The sequence below is a fragment of the Balaenoptera borealis genome (genome assembly GCF_965194805.1).
Source record: "Balaenoptera borealis genome assembly, chromosome: 19".
NCBI lineage: Eukaryota > Metazoa > Chordata > Mammalia > Artiodactyla > Balaenopteridae > Balaenoptera > Balaenoptera borealis.
This window is the reverse complement of record NC_138878.1, coordinates 1,087,653-1,110,637: the sequence shown is the minus strand read 5'-3', so window position 1 is coordinate 1,110,637 and position 22,985 is coordinate 1,087,653. Positions and strand designations below refer to the sequence as shown.

The 22,985-nt window shown below is 64.7% G+C and overlaps 3 protein-coding genes across 7 annotated transcripts in view; 1 reads left to right on the top strand and 2 right to left on the bottom strand.

The window, feature by feature from the left end:
- The first annotated feature begins 65 nt into the window (after nt 1-65).
- CTU2 (cytosolic thiouridylase subunit 2) lies at nt 66-22,560 on the top strand. Of its 4 annotated transcripts, none has more exons than XM_082368523.1 (15): nt 66-253; nt 15,156-15,230; nt 18,567-18,645; nt 18,800-18,859; nt 19,604-19,664; nt 20,057-20,166; nt 20,304-20,560; nt 20,693-20,828; nt 21,014-21,145; nt 21,414-21,505; nt 21,588-21,691; nt 21,793-21,925; nt 22,055-22,124; nt 22,218-22,276; nt 22,361-22,560. In XM_082368523.1, exons 4-15 carry the CDS (start codon nt 18,839-18,841, stop codon nt 22,434-22,436), a joined length of 1,251 nt encoding a protein of 416 aa, XP_082224649.1. In that variant the 5' UTR covers nt 66-253; nt 15,156-15,230; nt 18,567-18,645; nt 18,800-18,838; the 3' UTR covers nt 22,437-22,560. The 4 variants fall into 4 exon arrangements, with proteins under 4 accessions (XP_082224649.1, XP_082224647.1, XP_082224646.1 ...); XM_082368521.1 differs by lacking the exon at nt 66-253 and adding an exon at nt 14,381-14,524 and having other exon boundaries at nt 20,693-20,738; XM_082368520.1 differs by lacking the exon at nt 66-253 and adding an exon at nt 14,381-14,524.
- On the bottom strand, nt 5,047-14,242 carry RNF166 (ring finger protein 166). Of its 2 annotated transcripts, none has more exons than XM_082368526.1 (6): nt 13,988-14,242; nt 8,829-8,985; nt 7,422-7,618; nt 7,041-7,155; nt 6,840-6,947; nt 5,047-6,044 (listed from the first exon to the last, which is right to left on the bottom strand). In XM_082368526.1, exons 1-6 carry the CDS (start codon nt 14,140-14,142, stop codon nt 5,979-5,981), a joined length of 798 nt encoding a protein of 265 aa, XP_082224652.1. In that variant the 5' UTR covers nt 14,143-14,242; the 3' UTR covers nt 5,047-5,978. The 2 variants fall into 2 exon arrangements, with proteins under 2 accessions (XP_082224652.1, XP_082224653.1); XM_082368527.1 differs by having other exon boundaries at nt 7,506-7,618; nt 13,988-14,237.
- PIEZO1 (piezo type mechanosensitive ion channel component 1 (Er blood group)) overlaps nt 22,529-22,985 on the bottom strand; it is a 55,183-nt gene continuing 54,726 nt past the window's right edge. The window contains exon 51 of the mRNA XM_082368513.1: nt 22,529-22,971. Within this exon, the coding sequence (XP_082224639.1) occupies nt 22,722-22,971 (250 nt within the window). The 3' untranslated portion in view covers nt 22,529-22,721. The remainder of the gene's footprint in view (nt 22,972-22,985) is intronic.

Here is a 22,985-nt window from a genome sequence, read left to right as displayed (position 1 = left end):
CCCCACCTGCTCTGCGTCCCTCTGTCCTCAACACGACCGCCTTGCCTTGCAGCTAAGCCCTGCGCCCCGCTGTTGGAAACCAGCTCCCCTCCGGCCTCCTGGAACCGGGCTCTCCACCAGAGCAGGACCTGCAGGGACCAAAATCCACGCTTCCTGCAGAAACCCCAGGGTCTCCCCTTGACACTTGGCGACGTCGGCTTGTGGCCACCCGCCCGCCTGCCTCTCTATCAGACGCTGAACAAGCGGAGCCCAGGTAAGATTGGTACAATTCCTCTTATGTTGATGTTTTCTTTCTTTCTTTAATTAATTAATTTTTTTTTTTGGCTGTGTTGGGTCTTCGTTGCTGCGTGCGGTCTTTTCTCTAGTTGTGGCGAGCAGGGGCTACTCTTCGTTGCAGTGCTCGGACTTCTCATTGCGGTGGTTTCTCTTGTTGCAGAGCACGGGCTCTAGGCACGCAGGCTTCAGTAGTTGTGGCACGCGGGCTCAGTAGTTGTGGCACGCGGGCTCTAGAGCACAGGCTCAGTAATTGTGGCGTACGGGCTTAGTTGCTCCGCGGCATGTGGGATCTTCCCGGACCAGGGCTCGAACCCGTGTCCCCTGCATTGGTAGGCGAATTCTTAACCACTGCGCCACCAGGGAAGTCCCTCTTTCTTTTTATGGGTGTGTTTTTGTGCTCTTTTTCTGTGCTTTGTATGGTGATGGTGCTTGGCTGTCTGCATAGCGTGTACGTGTGCACCTGTATCCCATTGGGTCTGGTTTTTTTACTAATTGGGTTTCATGGCCCAGCGTGGACGCCCCCTCCCTGTCAGATGCAGCCCGAGGGCCTGCCAGGTGGGAACCGCCTTCCTTCCCTCACAGCACCTGCACGAGGTCGGGTCCGTGGTGGAGGCTCAGCAATGCCTGCCGGACCAGATGGAAAAGCGTCGGGAGCCCCCATACAGTGCGGCCCGGGCACACTCCTCCCTGGGGGTCTCTCGAGTGTAGACACGTGGGTGAAGGTACAAAGGCCCCGCGGTGGGCCTGGCTCTGGGACTCGGAATAGCGCTCAGAGCTGGGCCTTGAAGCTGGGCTCGGCCGTCCCAGGACTCTGACAGGGGCCCCCGGTGTCAGTGTGTGGCGTGTTTGTCATGGGAGGGTGGGTGTGGCTGGACCTCCTGCCTTGGGGCATCCCCGCTGCTGCTCACGGTCGCGGACCCAGCGCTCCAGCTCCTGGCACATGGGCAGATTGGTGGCCAGTGTGCATTCGGTCACCCCCAGAAGGGGGACTCCCAGCTGCTCCCAGCGGCCTGTTCCCTCTTGGGTCCTGGTTGTCGGAGGTGATTTTGGTTCTTAAATGGGGGTTCAGGGAGGGAACGCTGACCCTTCCCCCACAGCTGTGACACACAGTAGAGCCCCAGACGCTGAGCCCGGGAAGGTGATCTGGGGGCTGAGGAGGGATGCACGTGTGTGCACGTGTGTCAGTCTCGGGTATGTGCGTGTGTGCAGGTCTGCGCCCTGATGTGCACACGCACACGGGTGTGCACACGCGTCTGTGTGTGCGTGTGAGGTCACAGGAGCGGTTCTGTGTGACACAGCGGTCAGGCGGCAGCGGGTGGGCCCAGGGCCTGGAGGGGAGAGTCTGTGGGCGCACGGCTCGGGTCCCAGCTCCGGACCCCACACCATCCTCTCGGAGCTCCTTCCCTGTCCGCGTGTGGCGCTGGGCCCTCGTTCCCAGAAACTTGCTGGAGAGACCGCAGGGTCACGGGCTGTGCAGCTCTCTTCTCCGGGACCAGAAGGGGCCTGACGTCCCCGGAGCTCCCGCCGGCACCTCCAGGTCAGGTCCCGGCCCCTGGCGGCGTGGTGGGAGCAGCACAGACACAGACCACGGACGCTGGGCGCGGAAGCTTTGCTGGCGGGGGGTTGATTGTGCACCGCTGGGGAGGTGGCCTCAGGCCCACTTGTGTGGTGGCGGCTTTGGGCCTGTCGGTCCCTGCTGCCTTGTGGTGAGTGAGTTCAAGGATCCTTCCTGGGCGCGTGTTTCGCGGGCAGACGTGGGGAGCCCCAGTGTGTGAGGGTCCAGAAGGAGGCGCCGCGGCCTGGGCGTCAGCACCGGGAGACTGCCGCCCGACCGCCCGCTGTGTCCCGAGGGTGCGCCCTCCCTGCTGGGCCGCAGGCCTCAGGCCCCATGGCTGCTTGGGGGCTTGTCAAGGTGCGGCCCTGGGGCCCTCCACTGGTCCTAAGGGCTCAGAACCTCTTTCTTCCCCTGTGGAACGGGGGCAGCGAGCTGGCAGGAGGTGGCCCCGCGCCAGAGGGACCCCGAGGCCCCACCCGAGGGCTGAGGGGCGGGCCTGGCCCTCTGCGGCAGCTGGCCTCCCTGGACGAGGTGGGAGGAGTAGACGCGCGTGTCTGCGGTTTGCTGCCAGGCCCCCGGGCACGCTTGTATTTCCTGAAGGCATGCCTGCTTTGCAACCCCCGTGAGGGGCCGGGCCTCTCGGGAGGCCCCTCCGCTGGGGGCTGCGTGGCCGCGCCTGGCCTCTCCGTCCACCCTTCTCCACTCAGCGCCCAGAGCTCGGAGGCGCGGCTCCTGCAAGACCCAGAGGTGACACCTGTGGCCAGTCCTCGGGGGCCCTGGGGCAGGCGCTCGTGCTCTGGGCGCCCTGCCTTCAGGAGTGCTGGCTGCCTGTCTCCGTCCTGATGGCCGAGGTCACGGGTTCCCAGGGACCCGGCGGCGCCGTCTAGGCGGCAGGGTGTGTGCGGACCCCCCAGGCCGTCGTGTGACTGGGGAGGAGAGGGTGTGCGGCCCCCCCGTCAGGGACGCCCTGGAGTCGCTCGGGGTCCGGGCCTCCCACCTCCACCTCACCTTTCATCCAGACTCAGAGCGGCGTCCTGCGGGCTTCAGCCTGAGGTGTCCTCGCCGGACGCTGCGGCGTCTGCCGAGATCCAGCTCCCACGCAGCCCCACAGCGCGTCGGGGCTCGCCCGGTGCTCCGCCCTGGCGTCCGTCCTGGACGCCGAGTCGCCGAGCGGCCACGTGCCCAGGGCCCCGTGCGTCCTGGGCCCAGGGCGGAAGGGACGAGATCAAGGCCACGTGTGGGTGCTGCCCTGTGGCTCTTGGCCTCCGTGGCCTCTGGGGGGGCCTGGAGGGGGCTGAGCTTGGCAGGCGTCCTCGGGCGGGGGAGGGGACTAGCCACCAGCCTGTGCTCCTGGCTCCGCCCCTTCTGGGGCCCCACTGTGGCCAGGAGCCCTCGGTGATGTGGTGACGTGGTGGGTGCTGAGGCCTCCACAGGGTGAGACGTGGGGACAGTCACCGGGCATCACCTCCTCGAGGGCACCGGTGGGGTCAGGACCTGCCGAGACAGCCGTGAAGCTGCCCCCAGGACTCCGTGGGCGCCGAGGGTCACGACGGACGTGTGAGGGCAGCACCATCCTCGCCCAGGCAGCGGGCAGGCAGCGGACAGGCCTGGCTGGCGTCCAGGTGGTGAACAGACAGCTGTGCTCTGAGGGCTGGAGGGTTAGCTGGGGATGGGATATGGGCCCGAGTGACAGCCCAGAACCACAGCCGCTGCACGTCCCAGATGAGATGTGCTGGCAGCGCCGGGGGAAGAAGCAACACGTCCTGGACGAGGGGAGGGCAGCCGGGTACAGGGGAGGGTCATGGGGCAGTGAGGTGCTAAGCTGGGGGTGGGGGAAAGGAGACGGGGCAGCGTCTGCACCTGGCATCTGGAGACTGGCTGTCCCAGCGCTGCCACCACTGGCTCCAGGCCCCAGGGGACTGGCCGAGGCTCCCCTGGGTGCTGATGGGCCCTCATCCCTCTCCCCACTCGGTGAGGCCTGGGAACGTGGCCTTGAGTTTGCACTTGGGGGCCGTGTGCCTGGCAGGCTGGTCGGCAGGGCAGGGCAGGAGGTGCACTTCCCTGGCGGCCGAGGTCCCAGCTCCCCCATCCTCCTGCAGGAGGGGGACTTCAGCCACACCCTTCCTTTCCCGTCAGCCCTGGGGGAGGCTGAGGCTGGGCCCGGGTGGCCCCCCGGGGACCATGTCACGGGCCTTCTTCTGGAAGGCGGCAGAAAGGACAGGCTGGCAGGTGGCATCCTCGGCTGGTGGGGTCAAAGAGCGGTCAGAGGAGAGGGTGGGCCAGTGGCTCCTAACAAAGGGTTCTGAAGGGGGGTAACGCACCCCAGGTCACAACTCTTCTCTCGTGGAGACTTTTGCTTGCCCAGCCCTGCCACGGTCGAGCTCAGGAGATCCGCTTTCTCCATAGAGGAAGGGTCCAGAACACTACGTGGGGAGGCAGACAAGGAGAGCGAGGCAGGGGCTTGGCCTCGCTCTGATGACCAGCCACCTGGCACAGCCCAGCAGGTGATTCTTGTCAGCTTTTAAAGGCCTGTGGTGACTGGGAACAGCAGGGGCCCATGGCACTGATGGTGGCCCGAGACCACCGTCCCTGGGTGGATGTTTCAGAGGAGGGCCAGGTGCCAGCCTGGGGAATGAGGGCACACGCTGGGGCACCAGGCAGGCTGCCCGGGGAGGCAGAGGAACGCCTCGAGCCAGCAGTGGGGAGAGCGGCTGCAGCACGGGGACTTGGGGGGGGATGACAGTGGGGCTTCACCCCAGTGGCATCCCAAAGGCCACCTGTAGGCCACCACAGCCACCTCTGGGCCCCAGCACCAGCCCCGTTCAGACCACCCCGGCCAGGGGAGCTCAGGACGGTGCCCAGCCTGCCGGCCTCAGGTGGACCCCATCCCAGGATGAGGAGGTGAGCGCCGCTGCCCAGGAAACCTTGGCCCGGGCTTGTCGCAGGGAGAGGTGGCCAGGCCGGCAAGTGAGGGCACAGGTTGAGGGGAACAGGGTCCGGGGGGCGGTCAGGACCAGCAGGGGCCGCGGCCCAGCTCATCCCAGACGCGGAAACGGCCTCCGCGGGGCCCCGAGGCCAGCTGTGCTCTGAGCTGGAGCTGCCTGGGGACAGACACGTGCCCGCGGACCTCGAGCGGAGGACGGTCTGATGACCGCACTCTGGCCCTCTGCCTTTAGTATTCACTGAAGGAAACGCACCAGCCAGGTCGCTAGAGATGCTTTGAGACATTTTATTTAAATTTTTTTTAAAGACAGCAATAATTTATGCCATGAACCAAACGAGGGTGCCGACGAGCATCTTCTGAACTGCCTGGTCACTGCCCCGGCCCCCGCGCTCTGCCACTGCTGGGGGTGGCCCTGCCGGGGGCGGGCGGTGGTCAGCTTTGGAACAGTGACAGCAGGGCCGAGGCCAAGACCCAGGCGGGAGGCCAGGAGCAGACACAGCGCCACTGCAAGTGGCCGGGCGTTGGGATTTCTTCCCGTTATTATCACAGTGACCCTGGGGAACGGCAAGGGGACCTGGGGACGTGGCCACCTCGGTCCCCGCCCACAGCGATTGCCCCGTCTCTCCTCCCCTCCCCCTACCAATCCCACAACCATTCGTTTTTTATTGTTTTTTTTTAAAAAATATAATTTTGTAAACGTTCCATAAAAATACTATTATTCCTAGTCAAACACAGATATTGCAATATGAAGGGTAACTGCTCTGTCTTTGCTCTAGAAAACGTGAAAAGGTCATCACACCGGATAATATAGAAAAGCGTGGAACCTCTAGGTATCACAAAAGCCAGTACCAAGCACGCGAGGGGGAAGCGTTGCCAGGTGCTGGGCCGGGGCCCCCTCCGCGCTTCCCTGCTCAGTGCCGGGGCCTGTGGGCGCGGCAGGGCCTGAAGGGTCCTCTCTGCAGGGAGGACATCATGGCTTTGAGACACAGACAGTGGCCACACTCCGTCCCAGTGGCCGGCCCCCCGAGGCCACCTGCTCAGCCCGAAGCACCGAAGAGCCGGTGACGACGGGGCCGCGGCCTCTCCTCCTGCAGCAGTGAGGCCCCCACGGCCCTCGAGGCGCCTTCCCAGGCAGGCCTGGGCCGCCGGAACCAGCGGGGCCTGTCCCTCGAGGCGGGGGGGTTTGGGCCAGTGGCCGCGCCTTCAGTTCTCGGAGAGAGACAGGGCCAGGGCGGCCTGGAAGGCGGCCTCCTCGTCGATGCTGTAGTCCTGGAAGACAGGGAGCGGAGCTGGGCCGGGGGCGCCGGGGCCTCTCAGGGCGAGCCCCCCGCCCTGGTCCGGTCACCTCACACGGACCGGCTCTGCCGCGTCCGGTCTCCCCGCCCCCCTTTGGCCCCGCACGGTCCCGGGGTCCCGGGCGCTGTGTGGTGAACGCTCTGCGGGGATGGTCTGGCCGCCCCGAGGACACCACGCCCAGTGACTGAGGGCTGGGTGGGCTGGGCGCCCGGAATCGGAGCTGTCCTTTCCCCTCAGACTCAAGGACGGGGCTTGAGATGAGCAGAGGCCAGGGATCCCCGTGGCATCCACCCATCGGGACCAGGCACAGGCGGAGGAGAGGAGGGGTCGAGTCCACAGGGTCTGGTGCCTGGAGGCTGGAGGCTGGCGGAGGACGAGCATAGCAGGGCTGGGGGCGCACAGGAGGGGAGGGCCTGCAGGAGGGTCTGCAGGTGGGGACCGCAGGTGGGAGAGGGAGAGGAAGAGCCGGAGTTTTTCCCGGCGACAAAAGTCCCCGTGGCTCTTCCCCGCGGGAAGGGCCTGTCCCCCGTGGAGGGGTCTGTGTGCCGAGGCCCCGGTGCAGAGCTGGGGAGATGGTGGCCCTGCGATGGCGCCTCCCCGAGAGGAGGCCCCGCGTGAGGAGAGCTCGCTGGCCCAGCGGTGAGGGACCCGCAGGACAGGGGGCCGCTGTGGGCCTGGTCTGCACAGCCCCAGAGCCCCCGGGCCTCTAGTGGCCACGTGGACCTGCCCGCCACCGGCACCGGGGGAGGGGGAGGGGAGGGCACCCACCACGAAGGTGTCGTAGGAGAACTTGTGCCGGTGGAGCAGGTGCTGCAGAAAGTTGGCGCTCTTGTAGCTCGGGTCGCCCCAGGGCATGGCCGCGCAGATGGGACACACCTGGGACAGAGCGGGCCGGTGAGCCTACAGGGCCTGGGAGGGCCGGGCGCGCGGGGCAAGGGTCCCGGTGGGCGGGCTGGCGGGCGGGCTCACCACGCGGTTGGGGTCGCCGCGGTGGCCGTCCACGCAGTGCTTCACCAGCTCCTGCTGGTCCAGGTTGCGGGCACCACAGTAAGGGCAGGCGAAGGTGGACCTGTTGGGGACGGCGCTGGGGCGGGGTGGGGGGTGAGTGGCACTACCTACCTTCCTACAGCCCGGCCGGCTCGCCCTCCCCCACCCTGTGGGCCGCAGCTGCCGTGGGGCCCCGCCCCCTCTGCACCTCCCGCCGCCTAACCCCGGGCCCCCTGCTTCCCCGACGCGGCTGCCCACCCTGAGAGGAGGTGTCTGACCAGCCCCAGCCTGTCTGGGGACCGTGCGTCCCTGCTGGGAGGTGAGCCGTGGGGGCCTGGCTTGGGCCCTCCTGGGGTCCCCTACCCGCAGGGGGCGAGGCCCCACCGCCCACCCCGCGAGGTAGGCCCGGAGCTGCCCCACGGAGGGGGCCCCGGCGCGGCGGCCCACCTGGGGATGGGCTGGGACGTGGGCACCACAGGGACGAACTTAGGGCAGTTGGCCATCTGCTCCTGGACCTTCACGCAGGAGGCAACGTGCACCCTCATCTTGGCCAGCGCCACCTGGGGAGGAGAGAAGGGGAGGGGCCGGGCAGCGGGCCTGGGCCTCAGGCTCCCGATGCCCCGGCCCAGCAGCGCTGCGGAAGTGGGGCCCGGAGGCCGAGTGAGGGAGACACAGACTCCGGACCCGAAGGCGGCTGAGCCGCACCCAGAAGCAGGCGCTCACGGCTTCATGCTGGGGCCGTGCGGGGGGCAGTGCGCCTCCGGTCCCTGGGGAGCTGCAGGCGAGGGGCGGCCCACGAGGGGACAGGGAGGGTGTCTATTTGGGAAAAAATACCCCTTGTAACGGGAGCCAGCAGGCAAAATTCTGGACAGTCGAACGTCCAGCAAACTCTTTACCAAGAGGTAGGAAACCGAACAAGATACAAGCTTCTCGGCTGCCCGCGTGGCCCGCTCTGGCCGAAGGCTGGAACCGGCTGAGCGCAGGGCCGGGGAGGGCGCGCCGGCTGCAGAGAGCAGGCGGGAGTGACCGGGAGCAGGAAGGGGCCCGGCAGCCCTCCCGGGTGGCGCACACAGGAGCCTAGTTCCCAGGACCGAGGCGGCGGAGAGGGAGGGCGGACAGCCGCCTCCATGCGGGGTCCTCCTGATGCCGGCCCGGCCCCCGGCTCTGCCCAGGGTCGGGGACACTGAGCAAGCCTGCCCCCCGGGCCCGCACGTGTGGACGGAACCGAGGCCAAGGGTGGGGGCCGCCTCACACCAGAGCCAACAGCCTGCTCCGCTCTCACGCCGGGAGGGAGGGGCACGTGCGCCTGAAGGAGGCCACGGCAGCCCCTCACGGCGAGCTCGGGGCGGCCCCTGGACAGTCTGACCTTCGGCCTTGAGGATAAAGCAACAGGGCTGCTGCCTACGTGAAAACGCGGAAGAACTCGTTAACCCGAGCGATGGCAAAATCTGAAAACCTAAGTTCAAACTCCGTTGCCGGGCTGGGTCCCCCACCAAGTGGTGTGCCCGCCTGAGGGGGCAGCGGGTGCGGGCCGGGCCCCATTGCGGTCGCCGCCTGCAGTGCGAGGGTCACTGGGGTGTCGAGGCTGCATCAGGGTGGGCTCAGCTCAGCCTGTGTCCCTGCGCCAGCCACAGCCCGGAGCCCAGGCCACACGCAGGGCCCGCAGGAAGCGAGCGGAGCGGCGGGCTGCTCAACAGGGAAGGGAGGTGGCCCGTGCCCAGCTCCCCTGCGCGCCCATCGGAGCCCCCCGGGCCAGGGGGGCTGCGGTACCTTCTTACTGCAGCCCCGGCAGGGTGCCTTGTAGGACGAAAGCTGCTTCTCCACGTGGGCGGCCTTGTCCACTTTCTTGGGGTCGAAGGGCAGGCGGCACAGTGGGCACAGGGGGGACGGCACCTGCAGGCACGGCTGGAGGCACTCCCCGCAGAACCTGCAGGGCAGACGTGGGCCTGAGGGCTGCGCTCCCCTCCCTCAGCAGTAGCTGCTGGGCCTGGGTCCTACGGGCTGGATGGGCACCGTCTGGCTAGAAGATGACCCAGGTCCCTGCCCAGCCGTGGGCTTCCGGGACCCTCCTGCCGATCCTGCGATGAGGGCTGAGCTGCAGCTGTGACCCCCCCAGGTCCCATGCTGGCCCCGCAGCCCTGGTCCCAGCAAGAGCTCTGGCTGCAGGAGGCCCAGGGCCCAACTACCAGGCCCTGGTGGTGATGACGCCACCTCAGGGGACTCCAGGACAGCATGGGGGACCTTGGAGACCCTCTACCCACGAAACTCTGGGGAGTAAAATCACTAACAGTGGTGAGAGGAAACCGCAGGGCCCCAGGGCCCAGGACTCATTGGATGGAGCAGGGCCAAAGCTGGCCAGGGAGTGTCACCAGCCTTGGGACAGTGCCCTCTCCCCAGGCAAGAAGGGCTCTGGCTCGGCCTGAGCAGAGGCGTAGTGGCAGAAGGGCTGTGCCCCTCTCGGCCCTGAGCTCTTGGCCACGTCCCTGGAGACGCCGTGTCGTGAGGTACACGTCCCGGCACCCCGTGTGTGCTTGGCCCCGGCAGCTGGCGTTTACAACCACCCCAGTGCTGCAGAAGAGCGTGCGCTGCCCGGTGGGCAGTGGGCAGCGGGTCGAACGCTCTGAGTGGGGGCAAGAAGGGCCAGGAGCCTGACCGCAGGACCAGCTCGGTCCACCTCTGCAGGAAGCGCCAAGGGGACCGCTTAGCAGAGACGGGAGCCGTGGAGTGGAGGCTCCACGGCCCAGAAGAGCAAGCGCTCGGCCCCACGAGAAAGGCGGCAACTTGGCGGCCTGCAAGAAACCCGCGAGGTGTCGGGGTGTGCACCGCTCTGCGTGCGTCCAGCAGGCTGGGCCTGCGGGACGCGAGGACGTTCCCCGAGCACACGGGTGGCTCAGCTGAGCTCAGGGGTCCCTGTCCTTTTGCCTCAGACTTTCACCTCCTTGTGGGAGGAGGCAGCGCGGGTGACGCCGAGGCCCTCCTCCTGCACGCTGGCTTCCGTGCAGCCGCCACGGGCTCGTCACCGTGGGTGCCGCTCTTTGCACACAGGGAAGGCCAGGCTGGGCCTGAGGCCCATCAGAAAGCGCAGGGTTCCTGACACCCTGTTCCTGCCCACCCGTCACTTTCCGCACCTGTCGAGGGCCCACCAGGCGCTACCAGCAGCGCCCACCCCTTGGCGCTCCCGCAGGTCCTCCAGGGCCGTCCCTCTCACTGGTCTCAGGAGCCAACTGGCCTAGCAGCCGGGGCAGGCCTCGCGTGTCGCCCTGTCACTGGAGGAAAGTGCTGGCTCCACGGTCGCCACGGGGAGGCCGGGGGAAAATCCGCCCGGGGCGCTCACGGCAGCACCGCTCACGAGAGCCGTGGAGCCAGCCCAGCGTCCACTGACGGGCGAGGGACACAGAGAAGGCGGCCGACCCTTACGATGGGACACCACTCAGCCCAAAGGGAGCGCGGCACGGATGGATGCTGGCGCTCAGATGACCCCGAAGACGTGCTCCATGAAATAAGCTGGTCACAAAGGCCACATGGTCTATGAGAAACGTCCTGAATGGGCAGATCCACAGAGACAGGAAGCAGACCAGTGGTCGCCGGGGTGGGGGCGGGCATGGGGTTTCTTTCTGGGGTGATGAGGGCGTTCTGAGACGGACTGTGGTGAGGGCTGCTCCCCGCTGTGGCTGCCCCAGGAACCAGCACACTGTGCGCTGTGAACGATGGGTGCTGTGCCCTGGAGCTGTGGCCCCGGAGCACACTCAGGACGAGTCGGCCTCGGGTCGAGGTGAAGGGTGCCTCCAGCAGGGGAGGCAGGGAAGCTGCGGCTCGGGAAGCAGGGCGGACCCTGCCTGAGCAGCCCGCCCCACTGCTGGCCTCTGTCTGGGCCCCTGAGGAGCCCGACGCAGAACCAAGTGCCCCGAGGCCCCTCCCCCTGCAGGCACTCCCTGCTGCCCCAGCTCTGCGCCCCCAGCACAGGCGCAGGGGAGCCGCCTGGGACCCAGGGCTCTCGGGCCATGAGCTGGAGGGACAGAGGCCTTGAGAACCCTGAGCGGAGAAGCCCGCTCCTGGCCTGGCAAAGCTCAGTGTCCCGGGTCTCTGTGGGCACTGGTGCAGGAGTGCTAGGTGCTGTGGCCGCTGAAAGTGCCACGGGGAGATGGGCTGTGAGGCTGTCCAGGTCTGGCAGCCTGAGCTCCAACCTCGGCTTTGCCACGACACTTGGGAACCACACCCGGCCGCTCTGCTTTCCTTTTCCTTGTACAGAAAGAGTAACAGCACCTGCCTCCCAGGGCTGTGCAAGTGGGGAGGACTCAGAAAGCATGTCAGCACCATTCCCTACGAGTCTCCTTAAACACGAGTATTTCAATTTTTCTACAACTTTTGTTCGTAAACAAATTGCATGTGGGGACACTTCAGCACAGGGACAGTGTGACAACACTGACCAGAGGGAGTGACAGAAGAGGTACAGAGGCTGGGGGCAGCCCCGGCGGAACCAAACACTGGCCCTCAGGGAGGCCTCATCAGAGGGTCAGCAACAGCTGGACAGGGCTTCCCTGGTGGCACTGTGGTTAAGAATCACCTGCCAATGCAGGGGATGCGGGTTTGAGCCCTGGTCCAGAAAGATCCCACATGCCGCAGAGCAACTACGCCTGTGCGCCACAACTACTGAGCCCGCGTGCCACAACTACTGAAGCCCGTGAGCCACAACTACTGAGCCTGCACTTCTAGAGCCCGTGAGCCACAACTACTGAGCCCACGTGCCTAGAGCCCGTGCTCCGCAACAAGAGAAGCCACCGCAATGAGAAGCCCGCGCACCGCGATGAAGAGTAGCCCCCGCCCGCCGCAACTAGAGAAAGCCCGCGCGCAGCAACAAAGACCCAACGCAGCCAAAAATGAATAAAATAAATAAATTTTTTTTTAAAAAAAAGAGGAAGCCATACAAGGCTAAATTCCTTTATAAAAAGAAAAAAAGAAACAGCCGGGCAGCTTCTGGTTCTGGATGTGGCTCACCGCCCAGGCCGTCCCCTGAGTGTGACAGATCACTGGCTCTGTCTGGGGCCCCTGGGGACTTCATGGGAGCGCTTCCACACTCTCTACCGAGGCACCTCCTGCCTCTGGGCTCCTGCTCAAAAGCCCTCCCTGTGACCTGTCCCCTTCTGTCTCGTGCCGGAGCATGAGTCTCGGCCCCTGGCAGGGCTGCCGTCACCTCCAGAAAACCTATGTTGTGGAAGGAGACTGCCACAGTTAGGGAGCTGGGGGTGGGGGTGCGGGGTGCGGGGTGGATAACCAGACCACCAACAGACTTTTTAGAAGGAGAGATGTGAGTCTTTAAATCTTTCACGTTCATTTGCACACATGCCTTCAAAACACCGGAAAAGAAACTTATGGAAAGTAAGAGGCAGAGATGGAACAGCCAGGAGGTTTGTTTACACCAGCAGGTAGAGCCAGGGAGAAAGTCTTTTTAAGGCAGAAGCTGAAGAAGAGGCTCTTGCAGGACCAGCCTCAGAAACAGGAGAAGAGGGGACAGATTCTGCCAAGAAGAGCACGGGGGAGTGGGGTTTATAGAAGAATACGCTTGCACAGCAGTTTGTGTATATCTGTATTCTGAAAACCACCTTTTAAGAAAAGACTTATTTGGAACAATAGAAAACAGATTTGTGCTGACCAGAGGCCTGAAACCCCACAGCCCAGGGCTGGGTGAGTGTTGATACCAACCCGAAGCCCAGGAAAGGCTTTCTAAAATTGGGCCTGGGACAAGCACTACAGCTCTCTCAGTGATGGGCTGGAAGAAGCTGAACACACTTGACAACACCCACTGCTGTGTGCTGACGAGAGCAGTGCTGTGCAGGGGCTGCCCCTGCGGAAACGCCACACGCAGCATGAAGACGTGAGGCACAGCGCCTTCAGGACGAGTCAGCGGTGCTCTCCCCGTGTGGGCAGGTAGGTCCCCGTGCTGCCTGCCAGTGTGTGTGTGTGTGTGTGTGTGAAGGCTTGCTGGCTCCTGACACGGTTCCTGCCACCTCCCTGGGTGATGAGCAGCACACACTCCCAGCGGCTACAACTCCCTCTTTGTATCAGGAACCTTCCAGGTCATCTGCCTTTGTTTGCAAAATGTTCAAACACCGAGCCTGGGTGAATCTCGGCCCCACCTCCTCAGCAGCTCTGCTGGCAGCGAAGCCCTCCTGCCCCCTCTCCCCACCCTGCTAATTTCACTCAAGAGCTGTATTATTCAGCCACTCCAGAGAGTTGGAGAGCCGACACTGTGATCTCAGCCCCCTCCTAAACAGGCTGGCAGCTCCCAGAAGCCTTGAGTGCAGCACTTGGCTGGGAGGAGAGCCACATCCTCAGGTTTCTGTTCCTGAAACAACCCGGCCCTGACACAGCTGGAAACCCTAGCAAGATGTGTGGCATCTGGTCCCCCGAGGGCCAGCCTGCCTGGCTGCTCAATGATCGATGTGACCCAAGTTCTCCATCAGAACAAAACAGCACCAGACTCCAAACAAGCCCCTGCCCAAACTTTAGGGAACTCCTCTGCAGTCAAGACAAGCAGACAGCGGGTCCAAAAAAGAGTTGACGGCAAAAGGCACAAAGCATTTATTTACAACTGCCCACCCCAGTCTCCACGGGACCAGATGGAAGGCGACCGGGGCAGAGGTCGTGCCCGCTGCCCTGTGAGTCCCCGGGGAGGCTCATCTATGCCGTCAGCGGCCCCGGGCACTGCCCGTTAGAGACCGGGCAGGGCTGCAGGTCGGTCCTGTCTGCCGACGGGGTGATCGGATCGAGAGCCCGGGGCGGGCGGGCGGGCAGGAGGCTGGGCTGAGGCGGATGGACGCGCCCAGAGGGCAGAAACGGCGCTGCGCGAGTCCTCGCGCGCCAAGGCGGCTGCAGAGCCCTCCCCGCAGCGGCGCCCGACCCCGCGGCCTCCCGGAGGCCGGCGCACTCACGTGTGTCCGCAGCTGCCGATGGCCACGGGCCGATGGTAGACTTCCAGACAGATGGGGCAGCTGTACTGCGCCTCCAGGCCGCTGTCGCCGCCCGCGGGCCCGCCCGGCGGCTGCCGCTGCTGAGCCGAGGCCACCAGGCTGCGGAACATCGCCATCCCGGGGCCCGGCCCGCCGCCGCCGCCGCCCCTGTCCCGGCCAGGCCCGGCCCGGCCCGGCCTGCACGTCACGGCCGCGCCGGCTCCGAGTTGACGTCATACGGAGCGCCCGCCCCCCCCGGCCGCGCGTCACGGCCGCGCCGGCTCCGAGTTGACGTCATACGGAGCGCCCGCCCCCCCCGGCCGCGCGTCATGGCCGCGCTGGCGCCGAGATGACGTCATACGGAGCGCCCGCCCCTCGCCCGCGCGTCACGGCCGCGCCGGCGCCTTGGTGAGGTAGTCAGGGCGCGCCGCCGCCGCGTGTAACGCGACACGGAGCAGCCATGTGCGAGGTGGGCGAGGACTATCGGGCGCCCGCGGGACAGCCGCCGCCACGGCCCGGGTAAGAGTTGGGCGGCCGCACCCGCCGCTTTCTTTCCGGCGCTCCCGCAGACGGCGAGCCCTGCCCCGAGGGGCCGGCCCGCGCTTTGCGCTCAGGGCCCCGGGAGGCCAGGAGACTTCCGAGGGCGGGGCCCAGGAGCCCCGGAATCTCAGGTCGGGGAGGGACCTCGCTCCGCAGCACCCGGAGAGTGCCTGGCAAGCCCGTGGTAAACACTGTGCGCTCTCGCACCTCTAATTCTTGCAGCCAGTGGGACGGCTTCGCTGCTGACCAAGCTGTCCTTACAGGGAGGCGAGGAAAGTCGGCCTCCCTGTCCCTTCTACCCACTGGCTCCACTTCTCCCTTCCAGGGCCGCAGAGAGCGAGTTGTCTCTCTTGTGCCAGGCCCTGAGAGATTGAGCCCACTGAGCTAGCTTTAACAGACTGAAATCTCTCTAGGGCCCTGGTCTTTCCCCAGAGTGGTAGCTTGGATAAGATACAAGCCGTGGTTTGTGTGGTGCGGCGCCCCCGCCCGCCGCCGCCAGTGACCTCTCGTACAACAGCTTGGGGTGAGAAACAGGCTACGGTCTCCCTGAAGCCCCCGGGAGAGGGGTGTAACCTGTGTTCCTGTTCTCTCTTCCCCCCCACGTCTCAAGCCGTGAGCAGAAGTGTGTGAAGTGCAAGGAAGGCCTGCCTGTCGTGGTGATCCGAGCCGGAGATGCTTTCTGCAGGTGAGGCATGGAGGTGGCAGGCGACCTGGTACACACGGTCTCACTCAGTAACCAGGACTGCCCCCTACCTGTGGCTTTGTCTTTTTTTTTTAATTAATTTTATTTTATTTTTTTATTTATTTTTTGCTGTGTTGGGTCTTCGTTGCTGTGCGCGGGCTTTTTCTAGTTGAGGTGAGCGGGGCCTACTTTTCATTGCGGTGTGCAAGCTTCTCATTGTGGTGGTTTCTCTTGTTGCAGAGCACGGGCTCTAGGTGCGCGGGCTTCAGTAGTTGTGGCACGTGGGCTTCAGTAGTTGTGGCTCACGGGCTCTAGAGCGCAGGCTCAGTAGTTGTGGCGCACGGGCTTAGCTGCTCCGCTGCATGTGGGATCTTCCCGGACCAGGGCTCGAACCTGTGTCCCCTCCATTGGCAGGCGGATTCTTAACCACTGCAGCACCAGGGAAGCCCTGTGGCTTTGTTTCTTGCTTTTGAAAGCATCTTACCACTTCACTCCTGCTTCTGACGTCCTGCTGGCATGTCTGTGTGTGTGCAGGTTTCCTGTGTGAGTGCCATTCTCCCATCATCCAGCCATTGGTCAGGTGGCAGGAAGGTATGGATGGAGCTTAGGGGGAGACTTGGGAGTGAAAGTGGAGCGTGGTGTGCGGGAAGAGCTCTTTGGGGCAGCTGGAACGCATATAGGGGCAGATTGGAGCAGCCTGGGGTCTCTGGCAGGTGCTCTTCATGATGCTGTTTGACTTGTGAGAGAGAGAGAGGGATGGAAGGTGGGCTGTAGCCTTCTCCCAGCTCTGGGAGGACCTTTGGACAGCAGGGGCTTCTTCCCAGAGAGGCCTGAGCATATTCCGTTTTATCTGAGGCTCTCTGTGGCCCTGTCGCATCGCCTTTGAATCATAACTTCCAATGTCTGATCACGTTCACTGGACTCGTAGCTCCACGAGGGCAGGGCCTGTCTCCCGTTTTATACCTAGGGATTTCTGGTGACGAGGCATGCTTTGCATAGCGAACGAACGCATGTTGAATGAGTGATGGGCTCACATTTTTAAATTGGTCTTCCAGAGTACTGGACTCTGCTTTCTAAGTTTCCAAAAGAGAAACCGAAGGGACGGAATAAGTTGTTTTCCCCAGACTTTCTCATAGCTGCCTATCTTTGGGGGGGCCTAGTAGACTTGGTGTGTGCCATCAGGAAATAACGTTTTAGGCAAGGAAGTCACTGCTTTAAGCACGTAAGAGCATCTAGAAACGATTATCTCTCCAGTCTGCTTGGAGAACTCACAGGTAAGAAGCGAGGCCGCAGTGACTCCTTCAGGGCTCAAAGCTCCCCCTCCCCCGCTTGCTTAGTCCCGGGAAGAGGTGGGAGGCTGATTTTCCAGGTTGCAGGTTCTGGCAATCTACGTTTTGAGCAAGTTTCCTCAGTGACGGAGAGGTTCAGCATGTCGGAAACCCTGGCCTTGCCTGACCCACAGGGCGCATGTGGTTTCAGGAGGCTAGTGGTGCTGGGGAGACATGGGTGCAGCAGCCACGGGGTCCTCTCTGCCGCCCTGAGCATCTGTGTCTGCTTGAGGAGCCTCCCTGGGCCATGACCTTCCAGGAGTCACTCCCATGGCTGGTCTCCTGGGGTCCCTGGAGCCCCAGTGATTTGCTGCCAAAACCGAGTTGAGTTACCATCCACAGAGGTGCCTCGGGGTGTTTGGTCGGCAGTTCGTAAGCAGTGCCTGCTCGGCGCTGAGGGGACTGCTGTGATACCAGCACGTCCGCACAGGAAGAAGGAAGGAGATGTGGGGGCAGAGCCCCGGGCTCGGGGCCGCTCCCCTGGGGCCGTGCTGCTCCGCCGCCTTGGCTGCCTGCTGGGGAGCGAGCCTGCTTTCTCTCTCGCTCGCTCTCTTCCTTCCTTTCCCTCCCTTCCCTTTCTTCCCTTTTTTCCTTTCCTTCCTTCTTTTCTGTCTCTCCGTCTCTCTTTCTCCCTCTCTTTTTTTTTCTCCCTTTCTTTCTCTCTCCCTTCCGTTTCTCCTTTCCTTCCTTCCCATCTTTGTCTTTTTGTCTCTCTTTTTCCTTTCTTTCTTTTCTTCTTTCTTTCTTTTCTTTTTTACACTTTTTTCTTTTTTTTATATACAGCATTTGTTTATTTATTTTGGCCGTGCTGGGTCTTAGTTGCGGCATGCGGGATCTTCATTGCAGCATGCAGGCTTCCTGGTTGTGGCATGGGGACTTCTTAGTTGCCACATGTGGACTTTTAGTTGCAGCATGTGGGATCTAGTTCCCCGACCAGGGATCGAACCTAGGCCCCTGGCATTGGGAACGTGGAGTCTTACCTACTGGACTACCACGGAAGTCCCCGTTTGTTTCTTTTTTCCCTCCCTCCCTCTTCTCCCTTCCCTTCCCTCCCCTTCCCTTCCTCTCATCCCGTGCGGCTTGCGGGATCTTAGTTCCCCAACCGGGGGTTGAACCCGGGCCACGGCAGTGAGAGTGCCAAGTCCTAACCACTGGACTGCCAGGGAGCGGCACTGGGGAGCTTTTAAACGTGGGTGCCTGGGTCTCACCTGATACATCCTGACGTGGTCGGCCTGAGTGATTCTCATGTGCGGCCAAGGCTAAGAACCTCTGACCTGGTGAGCCCCAGGCTCAGCTGGAAGGCTGACCAAGAATGCAGAGTTCCAGGCCCTGTCGAAGTTATGGTTCTCCGCGTTTGTGGGAGCCTCCTGGGCATTTCTAGAGGCCAGTGTGGGCCTTTAGGATGGTCCCCTGACCCCACAGCCTGCTCAGTGCCTCCCCATGGGGGTCTTGGAAGGGGTCAGCTCCTCTGCCTAGAGAAGGGTCAGGGTGGCCTTGCCCTGTGCATGCCCTTCCATCCCTTCTGCCAGCTGGGCCTTCCTGAGTAGCTGCAGGTACAGGAGCTGCCTGGGCTCTGGGCCCCTCAGGCGTTGGTTCACAGTGGTGAGAATTGGGGGGTGACCCAAGCGGGTGGTGAGAACTGGGGGGCGACCCAAGCGGGTGGTGAGAATTGGGGGGTGACCCAAGCGGGTGGTGAGAATTGGGGGGTGACCCAAGCGGGTGGTGAGAATTGGGGGGTGACCCAAGCGGGCCTTCCTGTGTGATGTGAGGCTCATCCTGGGGCAGCCACAGTTGGTGAGAACCCCTCAACCCTAGCTCCCCTCGCCAGTCTTTGGGCACAGCCTCGACGTCAAGACACTGCTTTGAAGGGTGGAGGTTGCGAAAAGAGAATGTCACCCGGCGGAGCATCAGGTTGTCCTCCTACGAGGCAGGGGCGGACAGCTTCCCCACCCTCGTGGCGGGCAGGTGGCCTGGGCAGCGTTGCCGCAGCTGCTGGTGGTCTGTGTTGCAGGGACTGTTTCAAGGCGTTTTACGTCCACAAGTTCAGAGCCGTGCTTGGAAAGAACCGGCTGATCTTCCCGGGGGAGAAGGTAGGGTGTGGCGCCCCCTCCCGCAGGTGGCCTGTCCCAGCCGCATCCCGCACGCCTGGACTCGGGGGGTGGCCTCACGTCCAGGGATGCCCGTGGGCAGGGGGTGGGGCATGTTGGGGGCACGGTGCCTCTGCTGATGCTGCTTCTCCCCCAGGTGCTCCTGGCGTGGTCCGGGGGGCCTTCGTCCAGCTCCATGCTCTGGCAGGTCCTTGAGGTACGCCTGCATGCCATCCTCCTGCTGTGCCCGGCCGAGCTCCCGGGTGGGGGGCTGGCACCGAGGGGCTCTTGCTTGGGGCTGGGGAGAAAGGCCCACTCCCCAGCTAGGACGCCCGAGGGCTCTGGGACGTGTGCACAATGGGCACAGGCCCTGGAAGCGGTGTCCGGAGTGACCAGCCACGTGCCGGTTTAGCGCCCCATCCCTTTGCTGGACTGCGTTAGAAACACGTTGCTGGGAAGCCGTGTGTGCCACGCCAGAGCGCCCCTCAAGAGTGTCCCGGGGCCCAGGGCCCTCCCCGCAGTCCTGGTGGTGTGTCAGGACGGTGAAACGAGCAGGCATTTCAGGGGCCTAGAGGGCCTGGTTCTGGTGGGGGTCAGGGTGGCTTCCCTGAGAAGTTTGAGGGGAGACCCGGAGGAGCCGGGGCGCGGCCGGGTGGCAGAGGGGTGGAGAGACCGGCGGGGGGCATGGGGGCGGTGCCCCGGCAGGCCCAGCTTGGGCGTCGGAGGCCTCGGCCCGCGTGGGACACGCACGGATTCCCTGGGCTCTGTGAGGGGCTGTGGGGCAGTCTGTCCCAGGGCTAATGGGAGGCAGCCCAGGGCTCTGGCACAGCGCTTCTGTGCTCGGCCTTCTGCGCTTGCCTCCTGGTCCCCTAGCCCCGGCCGGAGGGTGCGAGAGCAGCGGCCCGCCCGGCTCTGTCCAGCGCCTGGCTGTGGACCTGAGGCCCTCTCATGTCCACCCCAGGGCCTGAGTCGAGATTCTGCCAAGAGACTGCGTTTCGTGCCAGGGGTTGTCTACGTCGATGGTACGTGTGGCTGCTTCTCCTCCCGGGCCGTGGCGCTCGGCTGGGCCCACTGACGGCTGGCGCTGTGCCCACACAAAGCCCTGGCGGGGGCGTTTCTCTCAAGACGATGCCCGTGTTCGACAGGCAGCACCGCTGCTGTCTTAAATCTCAGACCGTCCAGGATTGGGCAGGAGCGTCTGCCTGGCGTCTGTCACAGGGTCAAGGGCACTGAGTGAGAAGGGGGAGTTCGTTGCTCTTCTCTGCCCCCCTTCTCTCCCCAACCAAAACAGAGAACCCACCAGCCACTCTGAAAATGCCCCCAAGGAGACAGGTCAGCGTCCAGAGACTGCTGCCCTCCAGGGTGCAACGGCCTTGGCCCTGACCTTACTCTCCTTTCTGCCTGAGGTTCTCAGAGGGAGCAGCCTGTGGCCAGAGCCCGGAGGACAGAGCAAAAACCGTGGCCGAGGCGAAGCTGGTCTTGCAGAGCGTCGGCTTCCCGTGGCACATCGTTGCCTTGGAAGAGGTGGGCAGGTTGTCCCTGTTAGAGCGCCTGGGGGTGACTGCTGGGTGTCCACGAGGGGTGCGGGCCTGCTTCCCCCACGTGGAGTGGGCTGGCCCTCACGCGCTCCCCGCCCCCCCTCCCCCAAATACACACACAAGGTGTTCGGCCTGCCGCCCTCTGTGCTGCGCTGCTCTGCCCGGGAGCCGGTGGGGACCGAGGGAGCCTACAAGGCGGCCGTGGACAGTTTCCTGCAGCAGCAGCACGCCCTGGGCGAGGAGCAGCGGAGCCTGCCCTGCCCCCCGCGCCCCCCGATACGGGCTGGGCCACCCACAGCCGGCCAGACTGAGGCTCTGTCCACACTGTTCAGCTCAGTGGAGACGCTGACGGCCAAGGAGGAGCTTCTGCGGACACTGCGGTGAGTCCCCTGCCACCCCAGGGTGCCAGCCCCGTCCCCCCCACCCAGTTCCTGAGACCCTCTTTACCCTGCCCCCCGGAGTTCTGGCCCTCCCTGGGCCCCTGAGACCCCCTGCCCTGCCCTGCCCTGCAGGACCCACTTGATCCTGCACGTGGCCCGGACCCATGGCTACTCCAAGGTGATGATGGGGGACAGCTGCACCCGCCTGGCCATCAAGCTCATGACCAGCCTGGCACTGGGGAGAGGGGCCTTCCTCGCCTGGGACACGGTGCGCCTGCAGACTGCCCAGGGCCCCGTCCCCACCCTCCTGGCCCCTTTCTCCACGCGGTGTCTCCTGAGTCGGGTTGCCCGTGAGGCAGGGGGAGCCCGTGACCCCCCAGCTGGCAGGGAAGGGGGGGTGCTGTGAGCTGGTCAGCTGCGGGCGGCAGGGAACGCTGGGCCCCCCACCCCCAGGGCTTCTCAGACGAGCGACACGGCGACGTGGTGGTGGTGCGGCCCATGCGTGAGCACACGCTTAAGGAGGTCGCCTTCTACAACCGCCTGTTTGCCGTCCCCTCCGTCTTCACGCCGGCCGTTGACACCAAGGTCAGCGGTGCCCGCGCCACGTGTCGTGCCCTCCGGGAAGGGGGGGCTCTCGGGGGAGGAGGGTGCCCAGCTGGGGGTCATGCACGTGGGGGAGGGACAGTGGGGGCAGCATGACCTTTGTCAGGGATGCTTTGTCTAACGACAGAAGCGCTTTAGAGCAGGGACCCTGGCTGGCTCCAGCACAGACCCTCGGGCTGGTGGTGCAGAGGAGCCCGTGCTCCCTGCTCTCAGGAGGCCCTGACTGGCCCCTTTGTCCCATGGCTTCTAGGCCCCCGAAAGGGCCAGCATCCACCGGCTGATGGAGGCCTTCATCCTCAGGCTGCAGGCCCAGTTCCCCTCCACGGTCAGCACCGTGTACAGGTGGGCGTGTGTGGGTATTGGGAGGGGTGCCTGGGAGGGAGTGGAGCCCCCCAGCCGACGCTGCCCTGTCCCCCACCCCCAGGACGAGCGAGAAACTGGTCAAGGCGCCCAGGGATGGCTGTGCTGCCGGCACCCCCGGCCCCCGCTGCCTGCTCTGTATGTGCGTGCTGGATGTCGACACTGCTGGTGTGTCCTCGCCTTCACAGGGTGCCGGGGGAGGGGCACCGGCGAGCAGGTGTTGGGGTTCCGCGGCCCCCGAGGTCCCCTCAGCTCCCCTCTGCTTGCAGACAGTGCCACAGCTTTTGGGGCTCAGACCTCCTCGCAGCTCCCCCAGACGCAGCCCCCCGTCGCACAGGCTGAGGCGCCCACCGTGTCCTGCTGCTGCCCCGGGATGGGCGGGGCCCGGCACTGCTGCAGGACGTGAGTCCCTGCTTTGTCCCGTCAGCCCCCACCCCCCATGGTCGGCCCCTCGCGGCTGCACGGGGGAGGGGGTGCCCTCGGGCCCTTGCTGAGGGCAGGAGCGGCGCTCAGCGCATTCTGCTCGCGCAGGGAGGAGGACCCCCGGGCCCGTGTGATTGAGCAGCTGTGCTACGGCTGCCGTGTGAACATGGAGGACTTGGTGAGTGGAAGCCTCTCCCCCGGGTGAGGGGCAGGTGGGCACTGGCCTGGGTTTGTGCCGCGCAGCCCTGGCACCGTCAGCTCTCTGTTGCAGCCCTCCCTGGACCCCCTGCCACCCTACATCCTGGCCGAGGCCCAGCTCCGCAGCCAGAGGTACTGCCCGCTCTGCTGGGGTGGGCGGGGGGTGGCTAGGAGGGGTCCTTCCGGGTCTCGGTTCCCACCGTGTGGCTTCCCCAGGGCCGAGGCTGAGCAGATCCAGGAGTACCTACTGGAGGACCGTGAGGACGAGGACGCACGGCCTGGCGAGAGCTGAGCCCGAGGACCGGCGCCTGGGCCACGAGGCCCCAGGCCTCACCCTAGGCAGAGCAGGAAGGCAAGGATGGGCGGCTGGCCTGTGACCCCCCGTCTGTATAAATAAAAAGGTTTTAATTAGAAAACTCTACAGTACGAGTGGGGAGGGGGCGCCGGGCCGCCGGGCCCTGCAGGGAGGGCGGGAAGAGACAGCAGTGCTGTGCCGGGCCGGGGGCCGCAGCTTCCGGTGACAGCGGCATCAGGGCCCGGGGGCCGGGACGAGGCTCCGCCCCCGCCGCCAGCGGCCCTAGTCCTTGTCGCGCGTCCACTTGATCATGGTCTCGGGCGAGCGGTACAGGAAGATGAGTTTGGCGTACAGCTCCTCCTCCAGCTCCAGCTCCCGCGTCTCCCGCACCAGAAAGATGTCCTGGCAGAGCTTGAGGATGCGGTCCACGCACGGCAGCTCCTCAAACATGATGGAGTGCGAGATCTCGCTGAAGAAGCCGCGCACGAACTTGCCGATGACCAGCACGATGGACACGTACAGCCCCATGATGCTGCAGGTGGGCGG

Bases quoted from the DNA above. Each gene is read 5' to 3' on its own strand.
- RNF166 (XM_082368526.1), bottom strand. From the start codon at position 14,142: ATGGCGATGTTCCGCAGCCTGGTGGCCTCGGCTCAGCAGCGGCAGCCG. The intron at 7,156-7,421 runs GTAGGGGACCCC...ACCCCGCCCCAG, and splicing joins TGGGGCCTCGCCCCCTGCGG to CGCCGTCCCCAACAGGTCCA. The intron at 6,045-6,839 runs GTGGGTGCCCTC...CCTGTCTTCCAG, and splicing joins TCTCCTACGACACCTTCGTG to GACTACAGCATCGACGAGGA.
- CTU2 (XM_082368520.1), top strand. From the start codon at position 14,466: ATGTGCGAGGTGGGCGAGGACTATCGGGCGCCCGCGGGACAGCCGCCG. The intron at 20,167-20,303 runs GTGGGCAGGTTG...TACACACACAAG, and splicing joins ACATCGTTGCCTTGGAAGAG to GTGTTCGGCCTGCCGCCCTC. The intron at 22,125-22,217 runs GTGAGTGGAAGC...TCTCTGTTGCAG, and splicing joins GTGTGAACATGGAGGACTTG to CCCTCCCTGGACCCCCTGCC.